General features: G+C 36.6%; 1 protein-coding gene across 1 annotated transcript; it reads right to left on the bottom strand.

Annotated features, from left to right (window-relative positions):
* Window positions 1-2,744: 2,744 nt before the first annotated feature.
* Window positions 2,745-16,186, bottom strand: LOC131355052 (interferon-induced protein 44-like). The gene is made up of 9 exons (XM_058393249.1): window positions 16,029-16,186; window positions 13,812-13,844; window positions 6,104-6,370; window positions 5,240-5,270; window positions 4,857-5,046; window positions 4,605-4,745; window positions 4,202-4,373; window positions 3,320-3,420; window positions 2,745-3,219 (listed from the first exon to the last, which is right to left on the bottom strand). The coding sequence occupies exons 2-9, from the start codon at window positions 13,834-13,836 to the stop codon at window positions 3,031-3,033; spliced, it is 1,116 nt and encodes a 371-aa protein (XP_058249232.1). The 5' UTR covers window positions 13,837-13,844; window positions 16,029-16,186; the 3' UTR covers window positions 2,745-3,030.
* Window positions 16,187-17,845: the final 1,659 nt, after the last annotated feature.

The following is a 17,845-nucleotide window of genomic DNA, read 5'->3' as shown; positions in this document are numbered from 1 at the left end:
GAATTCCTATTTCCTGGAATGGATGTATTTGTGGAATGAAAAATAAAACTTCTTTGCTGCTGCTTTTTTAAGGCTATCTGGGTTTATATGGTCAATTTCGTATTTTGTATGATGATTTAGCATGGCATTAATTAAACATTTTCCATGTATGCTTACATGAAGCATGAGCATGATTTTGATTATTTTAATTTTGGTTGACTAAAATTTGATTTAATTGTTGTTGTTCTGCTTTCCTTATTGACAGAATCTAAAATCTATGTAAAGCCCGAATTACAGTTTGAATTTAAGCACATACATTCATAAATTAAGATGTTAATACAAGTGACATTTGAACAAAACCTAGACTCTGGGGAGAAAAAAAAAAAAAAAAAAAACCCTAAGCTGCTATTATAGTAACACGTCATTTTTAACACAATCATAAGTAATAAAGTACACAGTGTTTTTATTGTAAATCTAAAGGTTGCGTTTTATAATAGTTGGATTTCTATTGTCTTTCTGTGGTTTTTGCTTTTGTAAATAGTTGAATAAAATGCTACTGAATTGCACTTTTTTGGCCATAGGATAATAAATTACTGAGCTGAAGAGCTAACTCACCCATTTCAGTAGCAATGTTTCATACGCAAATACAATTTTTGATGAAATCGTTGCCCATTATTGAAATCATGCTGGTGCTGACACACCAGGCAATGCATCTTTAGACTTGGATGTTTGTTGTAATAAAGGCTGCTCTCAGCTATTGGAGCTTTAGAGTTGAACTGAATAAAACTGTGAGAGTCTTATGAGTTCTGACCCAAATGCAGGATAAAGTTAACAGGGAAAAACAGGTACAGGAAAATGCTAGGAATTTAACTAAAACAGAAAAAAGACATATCAAACATGGAAATATGAAACATGAAACTGGACGCATGTACTGGAAACGAAAACAGGAAACAAAGACTCACATGTGTGGGCCCTCTTTGGTAAGTCATGATATAAGGACAATCACAACAAATATATTTTATGTGAGGATCTTTTATACATGACTGTGACCTGAGGGGCACAGCATTAAATAGGTTATTTTTTACATTTTTTAGATTATCAACATTAAATAAATAAAGTACAGTTTTAAACAAAGGAATGAAATTGTTTGTAGCAGCCTCCTAAACAGAGAAAATACAAATGAAACGCTGCTCACAAATCCAACAATATACATTTATGATTATACACCATACCTTATCTCTTCAGATATACACAAATAAAAGAGTTAGAATATCTTGAGAAAAGAAACGAAAAGGTAACATTTTCATTAACATCAAAGAACATACTTTGTTAAACTGGGGTAGAAAGGTAAAATAAAATAAACTTACTCTCAAATATCTTTCGCTATCTATCTCTAGGCATAGCAGAGCATACACAGAGCCCAGTGTGGTCTTTCTCCCCTCTGCATTCAATAACAAGCACACTTACTTTCACATGTATAAATATCCGACTGCTAACATGTGTGGTAGGTCCAAGTGGTCCATGACAAAAAAGGACAAACAACACAAAGTGCTATATGGTCTGGTTGTGCTAACTGGTTTGGATGATATTTCAAATACTGTGCTTACTCTGGTAGTGTTTTTATGATTTCCATCTGGTGTGATGAGAACTGATAAACACCAGCCTGAAAATGTTCAGTGTTGCACTGAAGTTAAAGTTTTTATATAAAAAAAATTTTAAGTACATTAATTAAATGATTTCTAATCGAGCCCCACACTCCAGATATAGCCCACTGCCTTGTTTTATTTGACCCATGTGAACTTGAAAATTTACTGAAAATGTCTTGCACTCTATATCATCACTATTTAGTCTTTATATGGTGGTGTAGTGACCACTAATGTGCAGTGAAATGCCAATGCCTGTTGGCTGCATTTGATGTACACAAGAATTACCTTCAAAAATGATTAATAAACACCTCAGGTGTGGGCAGTGATGTAAACAGGAATTACTTTTGGTGTAACTGGTATAGTTGCCAGGCTTTACCAATCAGCGATACCATTAAAACCACCTGACTAATATTGTTTAGTTCCCCCACTTGTGGCAAAAATGGCTCTAAACAGTTGAGTAATTCACAAGACTTCTGAAAGTGTGCTGTGGTATCTGACACAAAGACATTAGCAGCAGATCTTCAAGTCTTTAAGCTGCAGGGTGGAGCCTGCATGGATTGGACTTGTTTGTCCAGGACATCTCACAGATGCTGGATTGAATTGAGATCTGAGGAAATGGAGGCCAAGGCAGCACCTTGAACACTTTGTCATGTTTCTCCCTGGAATTATCCTGCTGACAATTAGGGACTATCCCACTACAATTAGGGAATATTATTGCCATAGGTGTACTTGGTCTACAGCAGTGTTTAGGTAGGTGGTATGTGTCAAAATAACATCCACATGAATGCCAGGACCCACAGTTTTTCAATAAGAACATTGCCTAGAGCATCACACTGCCTCAGCTGACTTGCCTATTCATTGTGTTGTTGAAGTTTGTTATTAATTATTTCATTTCAGTAAGATTCTCCAGTGGCCATCACAGGTGTTTAATTTCATTTAATCTATGTGTCCATCTTCTGTAGCAGGAAATGGTTTGTTGCATCCTTCATATTGTTTAAGCTACTATTTTGCAATGTCTCATGTAGTATCATTTAATCATTTTATCATTTAGTATCAGTATCATGTAATTTAAATAACAATTGCACATATTATCAAACAAAATCTCATATCAAACATACACATTTTTTTTGTTTTATTAAAACATTAAAGAATAATACATCAGATTTAGCCAAATACAGGCAAGGATTCTGAAACTATATACAAAGCATGCATGTTATCTGTAACAGTCAATAAACTGCTTTTCAAAATATAGATCATAGTATGAATATACTATACATTTCATGTGTTAAAATATGCTGCATTGTGAGTTGCATTAAGGATTAGATGAAAGTGAATAACAGTTCACTATATAGTTCACAGGCAATAAACATACAGAATTGCTTGTCACATTTTATGTGAAATTACTTTATTCATAATTTGTTTGTTGTTGTGAAGTTTGTTTGACCACATAGTCATTAGCCCAGTATATAATCTGTTCTAAGGCATCGAGCATCAGGCAGTTTATATCTGCCTTCACTTGGGTTTCTTCATGATAGTTCAAGACAGGGAAGATACGGTTCACAGGCACACCCAGTTCATTAGCATATTTCTGCATCTGGATACACACACAAATATACACATGATGTCATTAATTTGTTAGTTTCAAAATTGTATTTGGGAATCTCTGCAGTTTTCATTCTGGAAAAAATACTCACATTCTCTCTGATCTTTTTGCTTTTGTAGACGTTTCGCAAATCCTCCTTTGTCAACTGACATGCACAGTCTACTCTTGTCATGAAAACCACTTGAGGAATTCCTGTAGCACAGGCAGGCAGCACACATAAAAATTCAGTTAGTCATTTCAGTGTACATCTTAGAATTGTGGTGGATTTTTGCAATCTGATTAAAATGTTTTTGACAAGCTAACAAAATTTGGGATTTATTGGATTAAATCTTGTTAACAAGATTAGAGGTTTACTGGATTTATCTTTCACTTTTTTGATTCTATGCTAAGAATTCTGCCAATCCAAATGAACTTAATCAAATTGATGTGTTCTTTGCATGTAAGATCCGATGGTATGTGACTTTGTAGAGCAAGATTTAGTGTCAGTGAATTTGTGACCACAGGCAAGTTGCTCAGCATTTCAGATTTGCCTGATGTTCAGGAACAAGGACTTGATGAAGATAACAAAATCATTGGTATAAAAGAGATAATGCCTGTGTTCATCCACTGTGATCCTGACCAATATAAGGAATTACTGAAGAGGAGTTAGTATATATTAATAATCAGTGGTACTGTGAGTTGGGTCCTGTGCATAAGTCATATTGTATCATTTATTGCTATTTTCATGACCATTAATGTAGCACAAAGTTTGCATATACACAAATCTAGATTTCACAATACACAAATTCTAAATTTAGGCCTTGTGCTTAGACTTTAAATTTTGATTCTGACAGGGGATTTTGATCATACACTACCACAACCATCCTTGCACAGACATGTTGCATATCAAATTACTCTGAAGGAACCTGTTAAAAACAAATATATAATGGTGCATGGCAAGTATAAAAGTTACTGAGCTTAAGAGCTGACTCACCCATTCTGCTTGCTTCCTCTCTGACGCTCTTCATTTTTTTGATAAAATTATCCGCTAGCATTGAAACCCTGTCGGCTGGCATGACAAGCACCAGGCAGTGCATCTGATCACTCAGGGTGGGATTTTGATTGTAATAATGGTTGTTTATAGGCAAAGGAGTTTGAGGGTTGAACTAAGAAAAGAGAAAAACAGTTCAATAAAGAGTTTGTGTGGTCATAAAGTGATTTGGATGATACTCCAGCTACTATAACCCATTTATGTATTTATTATTTGTTATGTATAATAAGTTTGACATAGATATTTGACATGACATTTGTTATTTACATATGATTTGATTAGGATTGATTAAGGCAAAGAACAATAATGTGAATTTCTGCAGACTAAAGTGTAAGTGTTACCTTACCGTGTATCCCTCTTTCATATGACCTTTTAAAGCACTGACGATATCTTGAGTTAGGACTCCAGAGTCTTCTTCTGCACCCATTATATCATTGAAGGCAAAAGGAAACGATCCTTCTTCATTTGCAAATCGAAATTGTTCATACTGTAAGTAGTACAGAAAATAATGTGTTTATTAATGTTTAACTAGTTAGCTGAGTCCTGCATTCACTGTGAAAAGAAGTCACACACGTAGAACTGCGTAATATGGACTCACGCATAGAGTATGACTCGTCGTTGATCCTGGAGCAGCCAGACAGTTGACAAACTGACGTCCTTCAAAAATGGTTCTGATGGTGTTTATGATGCTGGACTTTCCTACTCCAACTGGTCCATAGAGGAGGAAGCGGAGCTCTTCAACTTTATTACAAATCTGAAATGTCTTGAGAGAATTTATTCTGTTTTGTCTAAGGAAAAAAAAGCAAATTTATATTTGAAGATTAAATTATTATAATATTTAATACTTTATATATTATATAAAGTATGTATTAATTATATTTTTATTCTACAGCAATTACTAGCAACTCAGTGCACATGTGCTATCTTATAAGATATGTATGATTAATGAATACATTTTAACAAAAATGTTTGTAACCTTACCCCCATTGCACTGTCCTCCATTCTTTTATAACTGTAAATACAATATTTACTATTAATACAATAATTAGCATGCTATTAATACAATAATATTCTAATAATAATAATATACTAATACTATAAAATACTAATAATATATATATAATATTGTTATAATACAGTCAGGTGAAAAAGAAAATACACCCTCCCTCAGTTTTGTTTTTATTTACCAGTACTTAAATAAATATTGCATTGTTCTCACCAATGAAACAATTTAATGAAACAAATTAAAAGTGCGCGTATCACCAAAAACCCTTCATAGGGTTGGGTCATGCAACAGGACTATGATCAGCAAATCAATCATCTGAATGGCTAAAGAAGACAAAAGTGGAAGTGTTGGAATGACCAAGTCGAAGTCCATTCTTCAGTCCCACTTAGAAGATTCTTAAGAAGAGCTTAAGAGAAATACTATAAATGCCCTCAAACAGCAATAAACTGGAGTTAATGTTATTAAGAAGAGTGGGCCACAGTTTTTCCAAAACAATGTTAAAGATTAATAATATATAAATAAAAAGATGGAATTGGAGAAGGGTGTACATTCCTTTTCCCATGACTGTATATAGAAAAAGCTAATGTGATGTGCTACCTGCTTTCTATGCCCTAATATTATATATATATATTATTTTATTTATTATTATATAATATATATATATATATATATTATATATAATATTATATAATATAATATAATATATAAATAAACCTGTAGGATTAAGAGCACACAATATATAATCCGTGCTATGTATTTGTCTGATTAGAAATAGTTATTATTAGCATTACTCTAGTTAACTGATATTATTTCATGTAATAATGTATTATGTTACTCACTGATTCTGACAAGGGCAGAGCATGAGGCAGAACCTGAACTGTTGCTCAGGGTTATGGTGTAATTTCCTTCATCAGCGTCCTCAGCCTTTGAAATTTCCAAAACACATTTTGTACCAAGTTGTCTCACTTTGTGCTTGCCCTCAACACAATCCAATTTTTGGCCATCCTTTTGCCATGAGACTGTTACATATTCTGTGTTTGCCTCACAGGATAGAATAAAATGTTGCCCATGTGGAACTTGCTGCTTAGCCAAGACTGTGACAAATTCTATCAGACAGATAAGAAAATATAAATAAAATTTTAAATATTATTAAACACACACACACAAACATAATTAAAGTTGTGTTTAAAAAATAGCAGTCCAACATCACTAACCAGATCAATCACAGTTTTTGGTAGAAATTATATTTCTATATGGCAAATAATTTACTACTATGTGAAGTAGAGTAATAGAAAACCACATGCATTCTGCTGATTCTGTGTAATTGAATCATTAATTGAAAGGGGCGTGTTCAAAATAATAGCAGTGTGGAGTTCAATTAGTGAGGTCATTCATTCTATGAAAAAACTGGTGTCAAGCAGATGGCCCTTATTTAAGGACAAAGGCAGCAAATGGTGTACATGCTGGTTATAGTGCATTTCCCTCTGAAAATCCATCTGAGTAAAATGGGTTGTTCCAGACATTGTCCAGAAGAACAGCATACTTTGATTAAAAAGTTGATTGTTGAGGGGAAAAACATATAAAGAAGTGCAGAAAATAATAGGCTGCTCAGCTAAAATGATATCAAATGCTTTAAAATGGCAACCAAAACCAGAAAGACATGGATCAAATGGATCGAAGAATAACCAAAATGGCAATAAACTCAGCCGATGATCAGATTCAGGGTGATCAAAGAAGATCTAAAGTTACTTGTGCATGCTGTAACAATTAGAAGATGCCTGTGTGAAGCCAAGCTATCGACAAGAAGCCCCTGCAAAGTCCCATTACTGAAAAAACGTGCTGAATAGGTTACAATTTGCCAAAGAACACATTACCTGGCCTCAAGACAATTGTACTTGTGCCAAAGAAATCTACGGTTTCCTGCCTCAATGACTATCGTCCCGTCGCACTCACAACATTCGTGATGAAATGCTTCAAGAGGCTCGTCATGAGGCACATCAAAACACAGCTACCACCCTCACTGGACCCTTTGCAGTTTGCATATTGTCCTAACCGTTCCACGGACGATGCCATCACCACAACCCCAGTCAGTCCAGATCGGGAACAGCATTTCCAGCACCACCACACTGAGCACTGGAGCTCCTCAGAGCTGTGTGCTCAGTCCACTGCTGTTCACTCTGCTGACTCACGACTGTGCAGCAATGCACAGATCCAACCACATCGTCAAGTTCTCCGATGACACAACCGTGGTGGGTCTCATCAGCAAGAACGATGAGTCAGCTTACAGAGAGGAGGTGCAGCAGCTAACAGCATGGTTTAGAGCCAACAACCTGTCTCTGAACATCAACAAGACTAAAGAGATGGTTGTTGACTTCAGGAGAGCACAGAGTGACCATTCTCCACTGTCCATCGACGGATCCTCTGTGGAGGTTGTCAAGAGCACCAAATTCCTTGGTGTTCATCTGGCGGAGAACTTCACCTGGTCACTCAACACCAGCTCCATCACCAAGAAAGCCCAGCAGCACCTCTACTTCCTGAGGAGGCTGAGGAAAGCCCATCTCCTTCCCCCATCCTGACTGTGTTCTACAGAGGGACCATTGACAGCGTCCAGCTGCATCACTGCCTAGTTTGGGAATTGCACCGTCTCAGATCGCAAGACCCTTTAGCGGATAGTGAGGACAGCTGAGAAGATCATCGGACTCTCTCTCCCCTCTATCAAGGACATTTATACTACACGCTGCATCCGCAACAGCATTGTGGCTGACCCCACACACACTCTTCACCCTCCTGCCATCTGGAACGAGGTACCGGAGCATTCGGGCCCTCACAACCAGACTGTTGAACAGTTTCTTTCCTCAAGCCATCAGGCTCCTCAACACCCGGGTCTGAACTGTACAAACTCTCTCTCTCTCTCACACACACACACTCACTCAGGACTGAACTGTACATAACTCTCTGTCTCTCACACACACATACACACACCCACACTCACACTCTCTCTCGCTCACCTGCGTGGACACACACACACACACAGAACTTATATTGTTCGATACTTATTGCACTACCTCAACCCCTGTGTTTTTCATCTGCTGCTATATTTATATTTATGTTTATTTCTATTTTGCACTACCTCAACTGCTGCTATATTGTATTTTTGCACAATACATGTTGTCAGGCCCCAAAGTTCATCTCATTTTATTACATTTCATTTACATTTCATTACACGTTCTTTTTCTTTTTTTTCTTTTTCAGTGTGCTGTGTTTTTGTGTTGTCTTTTTTGTATTTATTATTTTTTGCACTGTCTTGTCGTTACACTTTACACTTTATGTGGCTTGGACGAACTTTCGGTCCTAGCTTTGTGTTGTTCTTGTGTTTGATCTTTATGTTGTATGTTTATGTAGCACCAGGTCCTGGAGAAACTTTGTTTCATTTCACTATGTACTGCATCAGCTATATGTGGTTGAAATGACAAAAAAGCTTCTTGAATCTTGAATAAAGAGAAATGCTGCAACATTTTGTGGACTGATGAAAGCAAGATTGTTCTTTTAGGGTCTAGGGCAGGGGTGCCCAATATGTCGATCGCGATTGAGCAGTCGATCGCAAAGGTAGTGTGGGTAGATCACGTCATTAAAAAAATTTGATGTTAGCCGATCAACCATCCTCACTATGGCATTTGCAGCTTGAGTGATGTACAGGGCAGTTAGTCTGATTTTTTCTAACATACTTTTCACTATGGATGCACGCTACTGCTGAAAACTCAGGCGAGCTAACTACCTAGTTAGCCTTCCAATTTATTTCTCCTAAAGAAAGGATATAAAAATGAGTGGGAGAGCTGGACCAAGTAAAAAACCAAAAACGTATCACTTTCATCCAGAATGGGAGAAGGACATTTTTTTCACAATGTCATATTCGAAGTGCGTTTGTCTGATCTGCCAATCTATCATCGCTATTTCGAAGAAGGGAAATGTGGAGCAGCACTTTCGGACTGTTTATAAAAACTATGACACTGAATTCTCTCCGAAAAGCGAGCTAAGAAAGAGAAAGGTAAAGGAACTAAAATCACAGTTGTCAGGGCAGCAGTCATTTTTCTCACACCTGACCTCAAAAGGCAGCCACCGAAGCATCCTTCTGGGTGAATCACTCCCTCATTAAGCACAATAAGTCCTTCCAACATGGAGAGATGTTAAAAGAGGCATTTGTTGAAGCAGCTGACTAGTTTTAAAGGGACTTTAAAAACAAACCAGAAATATTATCTTCAATCAAAGCTCTCCAACTATCAAGAAGTACAGTTACACAGCGCTGTGAAGTTATGGCCGAGGATTTGACACAGCAGTTTTGGAAGGACATCGCAGACTGCGAGTGTTTCTCATTGCAATTGGACGAGTCTACAGACATAAATGATACAGCCCAATTGTGCATTTTTATTCGGATGGTGTTTACAGATATGACTGCAAAAGAGGAGCTGTTAACAATACTCCCCATGAAAAAACACAGGCGGGGAGAGGTCATTTTTCGATCTTTAAAAACTTTATTGAGAAAACCCAACTCCCAGTGTGTAAACTGGTGTCAATCATCAATTGGAGAAGGCTGACTGTGGACACTCTAAGTTGTTGCTACACACTGATGTGAGATGGCTTAGTAGGGAGAAATTCCTGCAAAGATTCAGAGAGCTCTGTCCGGAGAGAAAGGAGTTTCTCCTTGTGGATAAACATGCAGAATACAAACAACTAAATGACCATCAGTGGCTACTAGACTTGGCATTTTTAATCGATCTGACCAACATGTTAAATGAACTTAATTTAGAGCTGCAAGGAAAAGATAAAACCATGGTAAATATGATTAGGTCAGTTAATGCTTTTAAATGAAAAATGCAACATCTGGCCTCAAAGTTGCAGTGCCATGATTTGGGCAACTTCAAAAACCTCGCATTAGAGCTGGAGACGCAGCGGAAGGCATGTGCACAACTTGACATTGCACGCTACAGAGAGCAGGTTGACAATTGCCTGTCAGAGTTTGATAAACGCTTTCAAGATTTTGCTTTTCTTGAGCCAGTCGCTACATTTATGTTCTACCCATTTCAGGAAGATGTGGAGGTTGATTCACTCGCATCTAAAATTGCAACATTGTTTCACCTGAACTCGTCTAAAGTGGAGAATGAGATTTTGACACTACAAGCTGACATTGAGCTGAAGTCCAGAGCTCACGTACAGTTCTGGAACTTACAGAGGAAAAGTACCCAAACATGAGGAAATGTGCTACCTCCTTGACTGCATTATTTGGCTCTACTTATTTATGTGAGTCAGCCTTTTCCCACACGATCCAAATACCATTCTACCATGACTGATGATCATTTGGACATCTGCTTGAGGCTGGCTACCAGCAGCTACTGTCCGGGCTGTTTCCATTCAGTGCAAGTCATCAGAGTAAGGTAAAGACCTACAATGTCCAGAGTTGTATTGTGCCATATGGGTTCATGCAGTTATGCAAGGTACTCTAACAAATATTGTATATATAAAGTATTCTCTCTCTCTCTCTCTCTCTACATATATATATATATATATATATATATATATATATATATATATATATATATATATATATATATATATATATATATATATATACACTATATTGCCAAAAGTATTAGCTCACCTGCCTTGACTCGCATATGAACTTAAGTGACATCCCATTCCTAATCCATAGGGTTCAATATGACGTCGGTCCACCCTTTGCAGCTATAACAGCTTCAACTCTTCTGGGAAGGCTGTCCACAAGGTTTAGGAGTGTGTTTATGGGAATTTTTGACCATTCTTCCAGAAGCGCATTTGTGAGGTCACACACTGATGTTGGACGAGAAGGCCTGGCTCTCAGTCTCCGCTCTAATTCATCCCAAAGGTGTTCTGTCGGGTTGAGGTCAGGACTCTGTGCAGGCCAGTCAAGTTCCTCCACACCAGACTCTGTCATCCATGTCTTTATGGACCTTGCTTTGTGCACTGGTGTACAGTCATGTTGGAAGAGGAAGGGGCCAGCTCCAAACTGTTCCCACAAAGTTGGGAGCATGGAATTGTCCAAAATGTCTTGGTATGCTGAAGCATTCAGAGTTCCTTTCACTGGAACTAAGGGGCCAAGCCCAGCTCCTGAAAAACAACCCCACACCATAATCCCCCCTCCACCAAACTTTACACTTGGCACAATGCAGTCAGAAAAGTACCGTTCTCCTGGCAACCGCCAAACCCAGACTCGTCCATCAGATTGCCAGATAGAGAAGCGCGATTTGTCACTCCAGAGAACGCGTCTCCACTGCTCTAGAGTCCAGTGGCGGCGTGCTTTACACCACTGCATCCGACACTTTGCATTGCACTTGGTGATGTATGGCTTGGATGCAGCTGCTCAGCCATGGAACCCATTCCATGAAGCTCTCTGCGCACTGTTCTTGAGCTAATCTGAAGGCCACATGAAGTTTGGAGGTCTGTAGCGATTGACTCTGCAGAAAGTTGGCGACCTCTTCGCGCTGTGCGCCTCAGCATCCGCTGACCCCGCTCTGTCATTTTACGTGGCCTACCACTTCGTGGCTGAGTTGCTGTCGTTCCCAAACACTTCCACGTTCTTATAATACAGCTGACAGTTGACTGTGGAATATTTAGGAGCGAGGAAATTTCACGACTGGATTTGTTGCACAGGTGGCATCCTATCACAGCTCCACGCTGGAATTCACTGAGCTCCTGAGAGCGACCCATTCTTTCACAAATGTTTGTAAAAACAGTCTGCATGCCTAGGTGCTTGATTTTATACACCTGTGGCCATGGAAGTGATTGGAACACCTGATTTTGATTATTTGGATGGGTGAGCGAATACTTTTGACTTATTTATATATATATAAAATGTATTGTAATGTAGGTAGATCATTTTGGCTTGGTCATTTTTAAAGTAGCTCACAAGCTGAAAAAGTGTGGGCACCCCAGGTCTAGGGCCTGCAAACAGTTTGTCAAATGACCCCCAAACACCGAATTCAAGCCACAGTACACTGTAAAGGCCATGAAGCATGGTGGCACAAGCATCAGGATATAGTAATGTTTCTCATACTATGGTGTTGGGCCTATTTATTGCATACCAAGGATCATGGATCATTTGAATACATCAAAATACTGTCGTGTTGCCTTATGTCAAAGAGGAAATGCCTTTGAAATGGGTGTTTCAACAAGACAACAACCCCAAACACACCAGTAAGCAAGCAGCATCTTGGTTCCAGACCAACAAGATTAACGTTATGGAGTGGCCAGCCCAATCCCCAGACCTTAATCCAATAGACAACTTGTGGGGTGATATCAAAAATGCTGTTTCTGAGGCAAAACCAAGAAATGTAGAGGAATTGTGGTGTGTAGTGCAATCATCCTGGGCTGGAATACCTGTTCACAGGTTCTAAAAGTTGGTCGACTTTATTCAACACAGATGTTAAGCAGTTCTCAGACTAATATTAAATATTAGTTCAGTGATTCACAAGAAAGCTAAATCTTAGAATTTTTCAGTTTATACAGTAAATGTTTGTAAAGAGTTTGTAAAGAAAAATGAAGACACTACTATTTTTGAACAGCCCAATATTCCTTTTTATTCACTTTCTGTAAACAAATTTGATAATTTTATGTTTATGTTTTGGTTTTGAATAGAATGTGCAGTGTTCCCAATGCATTTCTGTATTTGAAAATAAAATTGCATTATTTTGAACACAACTATAGGTATATAGATATGTTTCTATTTCAGGTCATGTACATGTCAAGCCAACCTTACACTTAATGTAATCTTTTCATAATTTTTCCTTTCATATATTTTCAAAATGCTTATAATTACAGTAAAACATTTATTAATACATCTGAACCAGTTAAAATACCAGTGCCAGGTACATAGAATTGGGTACAGTTGTGTACATTTTACATTTTTATATATATATTCTATATATACATATTCTGTATACATATATACCCTACCTTACTTTATTTATATTTTATTTTATTTATATTATATTTTATTTTTATTTACCTACTGTGGAAATTTGTAGTTTTTATATTATATATTTCATATTTTATATTTTACATTTTATCCTTGTCTTTTTTTTCTGTCCTTACTCCTTTTTCCTTTTTCCTTTTCAAGGGTCAAATAGTCGTGTAAGCATTTCACTGCATATCATACTGTGTACAATTATGTACGTGACCAATAAAATTTGAATTTGAATTTGAATAGACCAAGCTCCCCAATACCTAAAATTACTGAATAATTATTTAATTAATTTAGATCTAGAAATGACTGGTAACTCTGCCCGAGTTACATGAGTCACTGCAATATATTTCTTGTTATTTAATGAGAAATTGGCTTTAATTCTTAATTGCCACTCTTCTAATATACTAAAAGTAAATTACATAACAAAACATAAATAAAGAAGCACTGCCCACTGGACTGTTGTCTATTAATATTACTGTAATACAGACCCTAAACTAACAGTAGATCATGTGAAATGCCTCACATTGTTAATTGCCTTAGTTTGTGTTACATACCAGGTTTGGATGGAGTTGATCCCATGTTTGACCCTACATTGAAGAAAAAAATGAAATATTATTAAGATATTGAAAGCATTGACAGCATCCTGATGGGAAGATTCACAGACTGGTTTGGGAACAGTACCAAGCAGTATAGGCAGCGTTACCAGAGGGTGTGTGATCAGCTAAGCTCACCATCCGCTTTCAGCTGCCTGACCTGCAGTCTATCTAGAGTAGGGGTCTCCAACCTTTTTTCTCTGAGAGCTACTTTGACAAAATGAAGGTGGCCAAGAGCTACTTGTGTACTATATTATTAGTAACATTTATTTACATAGCTTACCAAACCAAACCAAACTATTCAATTCAATTTATTTGTATAGCACTTTTAACAATGGACATTGGCCAAAAGCAGTGTTACAGAAGTATAGAAACATAGAAAAAATATATTCTAAAGTTTAAAGTTAGGTTACTAATTTTATCCCTAACTGTAAATAATGTCCACAGGTTTATCAGGTATTATTGCCAGATTTCGTTCATTCACATGGATTCTGTTATTTATCATTAAATTGTTACTTCCCAGTCCCCTGGCACCTACCCTGATGGCCTCAGCAATACTGAAAAAAAATCTTTTTGTAAAAAAGAGAAGACTTTGATATTAAAGGTAATATTAATTTAATATTAATAAACAGAGACATAGTATTGAACTTTATGGGATTAAATAATAGTATATTTTCAAATGGGAAATATTAAAGAGTACTTTACTCTGAAACAGCTGCACTAATAAGAAATATCTACAGCTCACTCGTTTTGGGTCCGTGTACTTTTTGGTATTTGAAGTTTCATTTTATAAACAGAAACAAAAAAACGAAAATGAAATCATTTTTAATGATGTGATGAAAATGTCAGACACCTTTTTAAAATACTTTAAATAAAGAAAGTTCTATAGCGTAGAAAAACAGCTGCATTTTCTTTGTCTAAAACCGAAAGTGTCTCTTCTACCTTCTACTTGTTCTACCGCGGTGAAGTTAGTTATACAGACACTCGCAATTGGTATTTTAGGGACCGTCGACAAATTTCTGTACGACTGAAATGTGGTACTTGTTACTTTCCTGGCTACGTGCCCCAGTTATTCTAATTTCTTCTTAAATATACACATGCCATGCATCAATGCATGCTGCTTTTGTTAATTTATTGATAATAATTTAATTAATAGATAGTATGAATTGTGCATCATGTGAATTAATTTGTAATGAATCATTTATTTTTTAATTTAACAAATCACTATACCTTCAATAGCTTCTAGGTCATGTGACCCTGTGACCCAAAACTAGTACCAAAATAATCTACTTGGAAACCCCCACAAGAGATCTTATATCCCAAGAAATGTCTTTGTTGATTTTCATTTTAATTTAATTAAGTGACTTTTTCTTCAAATAAATAATAAATAAAATTAATTAATTAATTAATTAATCAAATAAATAAATAAAAATGTTAATAAAAATCAGTGTAGACATATTTTGGGATGACAACAGGTGTACCTTGTGGGGGTGTCCAAGTAGTTATTTTAATACTAGTTTGGGGGTCACAGTCGTTCAGAAATTTGTCGACGGTCCCTAAAATACCGCTTCCGAATGTGTGTCTCACTAACTTCACCTCAGTAAGTTTTTCTACACTATAGAACTTTCTTTATTTAAAGTATAAATGAGGAAAGAAAATCAAGTCTAATTTTAAAAAGGTGTCTGACATTTTCATCACATCATTAAAAAACGATTTCATTTTCGTTTTTGGTTTGTGTTTATAAAAAGAAACTTCAAATACCAGAAAGTACACCGGAGACTCAGATGTCGGTACACTGGAAAGGGATGAGACATCTGTGAGTTTGATTGGAATAAAATTTAAACAGGTTTTTTGAGTTCATTTGATTTGATCAATTTTGCACATGTTCTGTAAAAATCTCGGCGAGCTACTTGGAAGTTGGAGCAACGTGCTGGAGACCCTGCCCTAAAGGTAATGAAGCGGGTGACATAGCAAAAAAAAGTATACATGGCACTTGTGAATAAAAATATAATGACAACAAAATTAATAGCAACAATGCGATCATGTCTTAAAGTAATTAGTAGAACTGTGTGTGCGCGTGTGTTTTGTGTGCATATAAAAGAGAGAGAGAGAGAGAGAGAGAGAGATTTGGTGTGTTTTGTATAGCACAGATGATCATTTTAAATGAAAAGAACTTACCTTTGTTGAAGGTTAGAGTAAATTTAAGATGTGTGTGTGTTTCTCTCTCTCTCTGCTCTTCTGGATGTGCAGCTCTTCTTTTGTAATAAGTCCTCTTTCACTTTTGCTGCTGTATTTGTGTGCAGAGGGGAAAGGGAGTGTTGCTGAGAAATCGAAAGTGAAAGGTATCTGCCTTTTATAGCTTACATAAGAGCTTGTTTACTGAGTCTTCATGTATGCTGGAACGTTCTTAAACATAGCTCAGGTATGAACAATTGATACTAGGTTTGTGCAATATTGTTTTTTCTTTGTTTGTGATTATCATCTTAAAACATGTGATTACAAAATTGTAATCATGCAAAACTGAGGGATGTCCTGTCATAATCTGACTTCCTTTTACATGAATGAGCACTGTATAGTAGCCTATCATTAACAAAGCACATTCTCATTTCTGCTGTTTTATAATTGTTCTGGGTGGCAAAGGGGATTTTTTACATATATTTTATTCATTGATCTCACATATTTTCAGCTGCTTTAACTGCTATTCTAGATGACAACTTCCATTGAAGTATTATTGCACTTACTACTCTGCTCCATGCTTGCCTTTTGCAAGATGTTGGAAACATTTGATGATTCCCCATATCATTACACCACCTCCACCAGCCAGGACTGTTGACACAAGACAGGTTGGATTCATAGATTCATGCTGTTGGTGCCAAAGTCTGACTGGTTTGATTACATTTCTGACAAATTTCATTAAACCAGGCTACATTTTTCCAGTCTTCAACTGTCCAGTGTTGGTGAGTCTGTGACCACTTCTTGGCTGACAGAAATGGAACCCAACATGGTCTTTTGCTGGTGTAGCCCATCTGCCTCAAGTTGTTGTGTAATACATTCTGGGATCCTTTTCAGCTGACTACAGTTGTACAGAGATTATTACAGGTTATTGGAGTTGCTGTAATTTTTCTGTCAGCTCAAACCATATTGTGCATTCTCTATTGACCTACTTTTTCAACAAAGAGTTTCTGTCCAATAAACTGCTGCTCAGTGGATATATTTTTTTTTCATATGGCATCATTCTGAGAAAACTCCAGAGTCTGTTGTGTGTGAAGTCCAAGAATATCACCAATGGCACCAACAATCATGCCAGAGTCAAAATCACCAAGATCACAATTCCTGTCTTAGACCTGTCACAATTAGATCTGTCTACATCTTTCACCCTTACACATTAACACTACACTAAAAGAAAAGAGTAGAAAACTTCATCAGGTTATGTAACCCAAGCTCTTCAGCAAACAACAACATATCCTCTTCCAGATTAGAAGAAATCGCACTGTGAGCTCCCAAATCTAAAACAGGGATATTGTTTGTTCTGCTTCTACCAATTTGACCTGTGAACCCCATGATCAAAGCCATTGCACTGATGCACAGTGAATCAATTCCATAATCAGTTAAAAATTCAAAGCCCTTTATATGATAACAAAAGCAAAATGAAATGTAACAGAACTTTTAAAATTCAGGCAAGGATTTTCAAACTATCTACAAACTGTATCAGTAATTGTAATCTGTAACAATAAACTCCTTTTCAAAATCTAGATCATAACATGAATATACTATACATTTCATGTGTTAAAATATGCTGCATTCTGAGTTGCATTAAGTATTAGATGAAAGTAAATAACAGTTAGGCAATAGACAGAATTGTTTGTCATATTTTGTGTGAAATTACTTTATTCACAAATTGGTTGTTAATGAGAAGTTTGTTTGACCACATAATCATTAGTTATACCAGTGTATAATCTGTGTAAAAGCATCGAGCATCAGACAGTTTATATCTT

This window comes from Hemibagrus wyckioides, linkage group LG06 (assembly GCF_019097595.1).
Source record: "Hemibagrus wyckioides isolate EC202008001 linkage group LG06, SWU_Hwy_1.0, whole genome shotgun sequence".
In the NCBI taxonomy this organism is placed as follows: domain Eukaryota; kingdom Metazoa; phylum Chordata; class Actinopteri; order Siluriformes; family Bagridae; genus Hemibagrus; species Hemibagrus wyckioides.
This window is presented reverse-complemented; position numbering and strand designations above follow the sequence as displayed.